The sequence below is a fragment of the Natator depressus genome, chromosome 7, assembly GCF_965152275.1.
Source record: "Natator depressus isolate rNatDep1 chromosome 7, rNatDep2.hap1, whole genome shotgun sequence".
NCBI lineage: Eukaryota > Metazoa > Chordata > Testudines > Cheloniidae > Natator > Natator depressus.
In genome coordinates this window covers 89,893,771-89,904,595 of record NC_134240.1, presented here as the reverse complement: position 1 = coordinate 89,904,595, position 10,825 = coordinate 89,893,771, and the positions used below count along the sequence as shown (strand labels likewise).

At 40.9% G+C, this 10,825-nt stretch overlaps 1 protein-coding gene across 1 annotated transcript in view; it reads right to left on the bottom strand.

Moving 5' to 3' along the window:
• Positions 1-524: 524 nt before the first annotated feature.
• The window catches only part of LOC141991342 (uncharacterized), a 55,868-nt gene continuing 45,567 nt past the window's right edge, over positions 525-10,825 (bottom strand). Inside the window, 3 exon segments of the mRNA XM_074959642.1 lie at positions 525-990; positions 1,423-1,491; positions 6,871-6,942. Coding sequence (XP_074815743.1) covers positions 757-990; positions 1,423-1,491; positions 6,871-6,942 — 375 coding nt within the window. The 3' untranslated portion in view covers positions 525-756.

Below are 10,825 nucleotides of genomic sequence, written 5' to 3'. Positions count from 1 at the left end.
ATTTTTATTTATACACTCATTTCATACACTTCCATCCTTTTCTCTGGATTCTCCTTGACATATTTAAAAAATACAGTTACAAACAACTCCGGGACGCTCCTTTTAGCAATAAGCATACATACATAACCTTGCAGCCAAAAACATTTATGAGCATCATCATCTCCCGCCAAAATCTTCCCAATCCCTCAAAGCTAAGAGAAACAAATAGGCCTCAAATTGTGTCCTGAAACAATCATGATTTTTTTCACCAAAACCTTAGCAGTTTTTGTTGGTTTTGTGCCCCCCGAATATCACTTTATGAAATTACCTTTCCTTGTTGAAAACATTCAAACAAACACATGAAATTTTGTATGGCTGAGGCTAATGTTATTTGAATCAGTCACATACGTGAGGAAAATGAATCCCGCTATATTATTTAGTGTGAATTTTCACAACTGTCACACAAAGAGTGAAATTTCCACCTTCACACTGAAATATTAAAATTTTTAGGATTTTCACTTTCATTGTTCAACACATTTCTAGGCATGGGATAAATTTGAAGCCATAAAAATCTCTCTCCTCTAAGAAATCAAATTCAGATCCTTGAGGAGGTCCCCGAATTTCCAGCAGGATAGACAATATGGTAATGACAAGTAGTGCAAATCCAAGGAATCATAGCAAACACCTTTGTTAACCCTACAATTAGTTCAAAAACAATGCTTATTTCATAGGAATCCTTCTAAATCCTGCTTAATTCTAACACGCTAATATGCAATTCTATGGATGTTTCTTCATCAGATCAATGATTTCACTGTATACTCGCTCAGGAGCATCGAGACCCCAAATGAAATCAAAATGGGCCCAATCAGGAATATACTTTTCATACTGTAGATTTGTGATTTGTGGGAGTAATATTTTTATATCCTCCAGGTCCTCAAGCCAGTCCTCTCCACCATACCATAATGCAGTTGGAACTTTCATATCTTCTAACCTATACAAGGGGGCTTCAGTCTGGAAAACAAATTAAACACCTTTAAAAGTGAAAGCCTGTGAAGTAGTAAGTTTTAAACACAAAATATTCATCTGTGGCTTGATATCTGCCTGAAGTTCTGGGTGCATCCAGAAAGAAGGCAACTATTTCATTGTTAGATGTAGCTAGAACATCATTAAGTTTCATGGATTTCACTGGAAAGTCAATAGAAAAACAACAGCTGGACAGGGACAGTGGACAAACACCAAAGAATTTGCAGTGGTGAAAATATTTTGAGCAGAGTATTGAATAATTCAAATAAATCAACTAAGATGATATTTCCACTACAATCAGACAGGAATCCAGCTCTCCATGCAGCTAATATACCAATACACTTTATTCCCTCGCTAGAAATATTCTTGCTGTAGTACTCTGTTTATTTTTACTTTTAAGAGATCACAGATTTTTCTTACCTGGTTGGATTTAACTTCATTCTCCTCACTGCCATAATCAAAATATCTGAATTCTCTTGTTTTAAATGTCTAAGAAAGAAAAAATATACATATTTTAATATCCTTTATTATTTGTTCTGTCCCAAAGTATCCTGAAATGATCAAAATGAATAGTGGATTTTAAAAGAAACATTAGAAATTAATTAGATATTGTTTCTATTAAAAAAGGAAACAGTAGGCAGCTTTTCAGAAAGGAGACTGATATCATGATGTTGTTAAAATACTTGCTTGCTTCACTTTCAAAATTTAATTCCAGACTGATAAGGCAACCAACCAGAAGGGTTTTTAAAAGTCATGCAGCCCTAAGACTGAGTGCGTCATTTCAACACTGGTCCACAGTTCGTATTCTGTGTTCATTCTTACATTGATCAGAATTATATTCTTTCGGAGATTCTATGCCCACTGATTTACTGGTACAAGAAGGTGTTTGCAGTTAAGCAAAGAACCAACAGAAATACAATAGATTTGTCAATATAACAATTAACCTTCTGTAAACCAGAGCGTTAAAGTTGATGGTTGAGAACTCTTGGAGATTATCCAAGTTGATGCAGTTGGATTAGGGAGATATAAAATATCCCTCTTCATGGCTTTGAGACATATGAAATAATTCTTTAATATCAGACAGGGAAATCCATTAGAATTTTGTCCATCGATAGACAGAATTTGAAAAACGACTCCACATCCATGAAACACAAAGGCTTACTTTCCATTCTATACAAAGTAATCACTGTAATTTACAGCAAATAACTATGTTCATGAAACAATAGAAAGTTGACATAGGCAAAGACACCAAAATCGAGGAATGGGCAAATATATGGGGCAGTGTTCCCCACTCCTCAATAAACACATTATTAAAAGAAAATTACATTAAAATTATTTATCAATTTTCTCACTCCCCTTAAAATTAAACATATTTATGGTACAGGGATAGAGCAAATGCTAAAGAGAATGTAACAAAATAGGATGATTTCTCCATATATGGTGGAAGAGGCCAACAATTAAAACATTTTGGAAAACCATACGAGAAAGCAGGATGTCAGCTGTCAGATAGCTCAAGTATTTTTATTAAGTTGTCCTGAAAACTCTGCATCTTATAAAAGCCAGAAATAACTGATCACTCATCTCCTAGTTGCCACTAGAAGTACTATAGCAAGATGGTGGAAGAGGAGTTACTGTCCTGAAACTACTGACTGGTATCAAAAAGTGTGGGGAATTCTGGTACTCATCAGTCAGGGCTCTACAAGGGAGAAGATACAAAGATCGTTACTTAGAAATCTGGTGGAACTTTTTGGCATATGCTGGAACAGGGTCATTACCAGCCACCAAACCTGATAGTATTAAAAAAAAAAAAGTTCTTAAAGTAAGGGGAGAGAAACCCTTTCAACTATAGCCACAATTAAACTTCAAGGAAAAAAGAAAAAAGATTAATATCACAGAGTTTTGATACAAGAAGTAAAACAGGTTACATATCTAAATGTAAGAAAAACAGAAGTTTGAACCTAAACATACGGTAATGAAAGACTTTAACTGATACGGAAGATGAAGAATAGAAAAGCATCAACCACAACATGTGATCAATACTACAAGCTGAAGAAAGCGACTGGTAGCAAGTCTTGTTAATGTAGCTTTAGGGACTTCCAAAGGCCAATTCATAATTGTGTATTTGTGTACATAATAAGTTTATTTAAGCTGTAAACAAGTTTTATAAGATTTCTGTTATAAAAGAATGGATCTATTAATAATAAGGAAAGGAAAGGAAATTTAGTCCATTGGAATGAGATTACTATTTTATCTTATTATCTATACATATATTTTGTTTTCATATTGTAACAGTGAGTGTGCATGGTATTTTGTTTTAACCAAATAATTTATTCCAATATTTTGATAAATGTTTCTGTTAAAGTCTGTAATAACTTATTTTAGACCTTATTCTCCTCTCACACTGGTTTTCAGACCAATATGAACCCAGTTCATGCCACTCTGATCCATGTGTGAGGGCGTCTTCCCTGTGTGGCTCTCTCTAGGGAGATTCAGCCATCTCTATGTCAATGTTTCCCTTCCTTTCCCTATAGAAGCCCCATCATGCATTGTTTGTGGAGGATGCTGGAAGGACTGGGCAAAGGAGTGGGTAGCCCAGCACCAGGGTAAGATGCATATCATCTCTCCTTCATTCCTAGGGGGTATCCTCTGAAAAACTGATATAGGCCCAGGCTGTATTAACTTTTTTGCTAAGCCATTCCCTCATATGGCCAATGAGTCCCTGAGAGCATGGTTATAATGAAGTCGCATTACAAGGGGGCTGAGGGGAATGGGGAAGTGTTCTACTAGGCACTGGAGGCTAAAACACAGGATGGAGACACGGGTTTGGGTGTGGCCAGGTAGCCTTTTCTGGGGAACAGGGCAAGTCTTGACTCCTGTATTGATCCCCCTGCTCCTTCCCATGGGATGATACTGGGGGGATCTCCAGGAAAAATTCTTAGAGGTTTCCTCCCCAAACAGCCAATGCTTTCAACAGCTCCAGCTCCCACCCCTCTTCTATCTCCTTTTCTCAGACCCCAACTAAATGGCCTTTCATTCAGCTTCCTACAATCAGTGGGTCTTCAAGGCAGCACAGCTGCTTCCCTGTGGCAGCTGACTGTAGAGGCTAGGCTAGGAAGGGAAGCACTGTTCTACCTTTGATAGACTGTTGCTATCACTCCTGTTCCAGAAAGACATCAAAGGGAAGAAGCTGCTTCCCCACACAGGTCAGCTACAGTGCTCAGCTGTGCAAGAGAAAACAGGTGTGATGCTTTGAGCAGCCTCTGGCTATAGGAAGCCTCATTAAAGCTGCATTAAAACTCTTATGTCCATATCTTGACTGAAGAGGTTAATTTTAAGCACATGAATAGTTTTACTGAAGTAAAGACACACACTTTTAAAAAATCATATTCTTTTACCATGGACTGCCTTTCCTAGTGTAAAGATATGTTATGTAATTCACCAATCCATCACCCCCTCTCCTTATTCATATCTCACCTAATGACTCACCTCTGCCATGAAGTCTATGGAATGTGATCTGATTCATGTACTAAAGTGAAACTTAGGGCATGGCTACACTTGCAGGTGTAGAGCGCTGTGAGTTAAACCAGCCCTTGGAGAGCGCAGTAGGGAAAGCGCTGCAGTGTGTCCACACTGTCAGATTCAAGTGCACTGGCATGGCCACATTAGCAGCTCTTGCAACGCCACAGAGCTGTGAATTGTGGTAGCTATCCCAGCATGCAAGTGGCTGCAATGTGCTTTTCAAATGGGGGGGAGGGAAATGGGGTGGAGTGTGACAGGGAGTGTGTTGTGTGTGTGTGGGGGGAGAGAGAGGGGGCTTGGGGGTGGCTGCGAGCATGTCAGCATGCTGTCTTGTAAGTTCTGACAGCAGCAGACCCCCCTTCACCACGCCTCTCTCTCAAACACTCACAGCAAGCAACATTCCACACTAATGGTTGCTTTGTCCTGGAGCAGATAAGCAGCTGGCTGTCAGAAACGGAGCTTTGAAAGGGCATATCCACATTCCTACAGCTGAGTTCAAAACAATGACAGGAGTGGCCACTTAAGGGGATTATGGGATTTTTTCCGGAGGCCGATCAGAGCGCAGTAATGCAACACCTAGTTCACACTGACATCGGGGCATTTCAGCCGAGGCACAGCAAGCGTTATGCTTCTCGTGGAGGTGGATTACCAGGAGCGCTCCAGCTGCAGAGTCCAGGTACGCTAAGTGCCTTGCCAGTGTGGACGGGTCGTGAGTTAGGGCACCTGAGGCTGCTTTAATGCGCTCTAACTTGCAAGTGTAGCCAAGCCCTTAAGAAGGAGTCCTGCTCACTAAGGTGATCACATGAACTAACTGAGGCCCCAATCCTGCAAACACTTATACAGGAATATGAGTCTCCACATGATTTAATTTATGAAACCCTGTCCAAATCCACCTGCTCCTTTTGTGCCCCCTTTTTGTTATGTGATGTATAAACTGAAGATGGTAAATGCCTTCCAGCAGAGACCCAGCTAGTTATCTGTTTGCAAGGTACCCACTTCACCTTCAGGTATGTCACAAGTAAGAAAAATAAGCCATACACTGTGTAGAGCAGGGGACTAATGGTGCACTTCCTGCGTAGATGAAGGCAAAAGGCTGAAGATCTCATGCTTCATAATATACCCAAGTTGTGTAATCTACTGCACACATGGCAACAAACTATTCATGCACATCCTTGTCAGGGTTCCTTCCCCACTCTGAACTCTAGGGTACAGATGTGGGGACCCGCATGAAAGACCCCCTAAGTTTATTCTTACCAGCTTAGGTTAAAAACTTCCCCAAGGTACAAACTTTGCCTTGGCCTTGAACAGTATGCTGCCACCACCAAGCGTTTTAAACAAAGTACAGGGAAAGAGACCACTTGGAGACATCTTTCCCCAAAATATCCCCCCAAGCCCTACACCCCTTTTCCTGGGGAAGGCTTGATAATAATCCTCACCAATTTGTACAGGTGAACACATACCCAAACCCTTGGATCTTAAGAACAATGAAAAAGCAATCAGGTTCTTAAAAGAAGAATTTTAATTAAAGAAAAGGTAAAAGAATCACCTCTGTAAAATCAGAATGGAAAATACTTTACAGGGTATTCAGATTCAAAACACAGAGGATCCCCCTCTGGCAAAACCTTAAAGTTACAGAAAAGCAGGAATAAACCTCCCTCTTAACATGGGGAAAATTCACATAAAACAAAAGATAAACTAATCCACCTTGCCTGGCTTACCTATACTGGTTGCAATATTGGAGATTTGGAGTAGGATGGGTTGGAGAAGATGGATTTCTGTCTGGCCTCTCTCAGTCCCAAGAGAGAACAAAATATAAACAAAGAGCACAAACAAAAGCCTGTCCTCTCTGCTCCCCACAAGCTCCAAAAAATATCAAATGTCCAAGTCCAGAAGTCTCTTTATGGCTGTGTCTAGACTAGCATTTTATGTCAAGTTACTCACCGGTGCAGCCACACAAGTGGTAGCCATGGTGGAAAATTTAGTATTTTGATCTTTGCACATTTTCTTTTTCAAATTCTAATGAAAGAGAACATTAAGTTTAAGGGGGTGGTTTACGTTGTGTATGATGATAGTGATTTATGATTATATGGCAATGATATCTGAACTCAGTGTCAGAGTTAATAAAATTGCACATTATTTTGCATGAATAAATCTCAACACCAGTGCCAGGGCAAAACAAAACAAGGATCTGAGATGTAAAATTTCAGGTAGTTCTCTCTCTTTCATGAATAAATCCGAATTCAAGTATGATCAGACAGGACCCATGAGAATATAAAATATCAGAATTGGCTGCATAATATTTAAATATAAGCAGTGAATTAAAGACATTTTATATTTCAGAAACTCTACCTGGCCCCAATGGAGCATAGTTTTTACAGACATTGAATCTGGAAAGCGTGACAGGTAGATATCAATGCGACTCTGCAAGAAAACATTTTAGACATTTATCTTCTGACAGAAATGGATGGAGTTCAGTTCATCTTAAACTAAATACCATTCAGTGCAATAACTACAGAAGGTGAAAATATCTGTACTTTAGAAAGTCTTACTGAAAGGGACCTGGAATACTGCCACTAACAAACAAAAACTGGATTCATTTCCAAGAACGGAGCTAACTTTTTTAAATGAACATTTTCACTTTACAGAGTAACAGCCGTGTTAGTCTGTATTCACAAAAAGAAAAGGAGTACTTGTGGCACCTTAGCGACTAACCAATTTATTTGAGCATAAGCTTTTGTGAGCTACAGCTCACTTCATCCTTGATTATCATACACATTGTAAGGAGAGTGATCTCTTTAGATAAGCTATTACCAGCAGGAGAGTAGGGTGGGGGGAGAGAAAACCTTTTGTAGTGATAAACACCCATTTTTCATGGTTTGTGTGTATAAAAACATCTTCTGTATTTTCCACAGTATGCATCCGATGAAGTGAGCTGTAGCTCACGAAAGCTTATGCTCAAATAAATTGGTTAGTCTCTAAGGTGCCACAAGTACTCATTTTCACTTTAGTTCTACAAAAATGTAACTATATTCAGCACTGTTCAGACATATGTAATGAACTCCACTATGACAGAAGTTTTGCAAATCATTCAGTGAGACTGACAATTTTCAAGTAAATCTGAACTAAGTTATGGATCCATATGGTTTTCTAAACCAGAAAAACATAGTAACTTCAGCTCAGTTTCCCTCTGAGTAAGGTTGTTCCTTTATGTTTGTAACAACATTTTGACTTTCATGACAAAACCATGACTTAAGGTTTCTATAACAAATCCTGGAATCCTGGCCAGCCTCTGTTTAGCAATACTCTTCCATAATTTGTTACAAATCTGAGTCCGATTCTGCCCCACTTGCTCGCATTGAGTAGACCCTTACACGGTGGATAGTCTCATGAAGTACTCCACAGTTAAAATAAGGGTGGCAGAATCTGGCACTGTATGTCCAGCGCCGTGGAATATGGCGAATAATCAGAGGATTTTAGTGGTTTTAAACTGTTTGCTCATTTTTATTGGCATGCTTTGAATAACTTTTACTGCAAAATCAAGGACATTTTGCTTAATGTGATCCTGTGAGTCTTTTCATTTTGTCTTTGTGACTTTTGCAGGGTTTTACAGAGCCATGCCTTTTCCAAGCTTTTGCCATGCCAAACAATGAATATTAACTTTTTCAACCTCATAATCCATGAGGAATGAAAACCTCAGTTTCCAGTTAGACCCATTTACCCAAACTCCAGTCATGCAAAATATTTCAAACTGACAAGATGGCAACACCTCTGTGAAACTGGTGATCAGGGCACTTCTAGAGATTTAGATAAAGTATAGATTACAGATGGATGACACTAAGGTCATGTCTACACTAGAGAGTTTACAGAGGTGCTGCTGTAAGGTCTCCCCTATAGCCGCTCTATGCTGACAGGAGAGAGCTCTCCCGTCAACATAATAAAATCACCCTGAACGAGTGGTGGTAGCTATGTCTGCAGGAGAGCGTCTCCTGCTGATATAGTACTGTCCACACTGGTGCTTCTGTCAGTGTAACTTATGTCACTGTGGTGGGGTGGCTGCCTCACACAGGCAGGAGAAGGATTAAGGCAGCCTTCGAGAGGCTGCGCAGAACCCTGCCAATCAGGAAAAGGTTTATTGGGAAAGCCAATTAGGAGAGGGCTTTCTGGAGCCCATATATAAAGGGCTGCTCAGCAGAGCAAGGGGCAGTCTCTTCTTGGAGGGCAAAGGGGAAGGACTGTCTGCCAAGGAGCACTGGAGATACCCTGCCCAGCACTGCAGTAGCGGAGCAATAGGAGATCTCTTGGCTGACCATGGCCAGACTGAGGCCCTGAAGCCAGTGCAGGGAAGGTCCTAGGGCTATGGGGGAAGTGGCCCAGGGAAAGTAGGCAGCAGGAATAGGAGGAGGGGTAGTAAGTGGCAGCCAGCTATAGGGTCTCTGGGCCGGGACCCAGAGTAGTGGGTGGGCCTGAGTCCCTCCCCCATTTATCCCTACTTGCCAATGAGTAGAGTGGCCTAAATCCAGAATGCAATTTGCCCCTGAAGCCAGGGGCTAGACTAGAGACTGCAGTTGGCCATTGAGGCAAGTGGAAGGACTGAGGACTGCCTGTCCCCCAAAAGTGGAGAGACAGCAGGCTGGGGCATAGCTGGAGGGTTGTGCCCTGAAGAGGACACTGCAGTCTGGGAGAGGTGCAGATCCAGATGGTGCAGACAGTGGAGGAAGTGGAAGTAATGGTGAGTGAGATACTGCTAGTAAAAGGTGCCCTGGTAGTCCAAAAGAGCTAATTTCCAGTATGATCAGCAGGAGGTGCCGCGACAGTGGGTCTGCACCTCTACAGTCGCTCAGGGGGGCATTTATTCACACCCCTAAGTGACATAAGTTTTACCGACAAAAGTGCTAGTGTAGACACAGAGTTTGCAACTAGAACCTCTCAAACTATCGCTTGGGTTCACAGAGCTTTTTTTTTTTGGGGGGGGGGGAGCGGGTCCTGTTAATATAATTTGTTTTGTAAGGGTGATTTAATTAAGTCAAATAGTCTAGCTAAAGGGAAAAGGGCAGCTAGTGTAATGGGTTAGAGAAGTATCTCAGCCTCTATGATACTCAAAGCTAGGGTGGCACAAGCCTGTGTCCTACCTACATCTGCATTTTTCATCCACGTCATCCCTGTTCTATCTAGGTATCCTACCAAGAGAAAAAAGCAATCATTCTGTTTGAAATGTCACCAATCAACATTCCTCCCTGGCTGACGCTGCATCGGTAAGTGATAATTATACTTCAATTCGTCTGTAGGAGAGGAAATGCTGGGCTCTTCTGCAGCCATATTTATTCTGGAAATACTTGTGCAAAGAGATTGGTTCTACACAGATGCCTCAGGCCTTGCCTACAGCAGAGAGATTTGTACATGTTAACTTGGCGTAGTTTCTGGGATTAGTCACAGCCCTGAGCCAGGAATACGTCACCAGCTGCACCTTCCCCACATGCATTGTGATTTGGAGACACTGCTCTTGGTCTTAATTCCTTCCCTGCTTCCTCTTTGCTCTGGGGCAGGGGCAGGATGGGAGAAGAATTGTAGTTTGCTGCTGGCCTATACCATCACTAGAAATAGATAATTTTCATATCATAGAAAAGGCTTGAACTATACTCTAACTCAGTGAGATTTGTAAAAATGTAAACTAGGACCTTGAAATAGACCTAGAATTAGACAGGGAGTCAGTGGAAGTTGCATCTACACTAGACTTTTTTACATCTCTCACCAGCTAGCAGAATTAACAGGAATGGTAGCGTAGATAGGGTACTGGTATTTTTCACCACTGAGTCTACCAAACCTGTTCAAAGCAGGTCTAGATGACAGAAGTAAAAATGCTTGAGTGAGATGCAGCAGTTATGCTCATGTTCTTTTGCAGGTTGGCTGCTACGTACTATTGAGTGTGTACGTGTGTGTTTTTAAAGCGCTATATGGCTATACATTGGGTGTATGTTGTACTTAAATTATTTTTTCTTTTCCCTCTCTATTTTTCCTGATGCCCTCACAGTTGTTTCCTGCTGGAATGTGAACCCAATAATGTCAGAGTTCAAAAAGAACTTTCAAACCTACAAAGTTCAAGTGGTTTCAGAACAACAAAGTGATTCTGCCTATGTTCAGTAAAAGATTTTGGACTGAGGAGTATTGCATTATGTTCACACAGTGCATTTGAATTCAGAGACTAATACTTCAAGATATTAAGGGCCTCGTTTTCCACTGCCTTGTGCTTACTGTAATCATTTACTCCTGCCTGAAGTGAGGGCAAACAAATGGACCGGCCCATCCT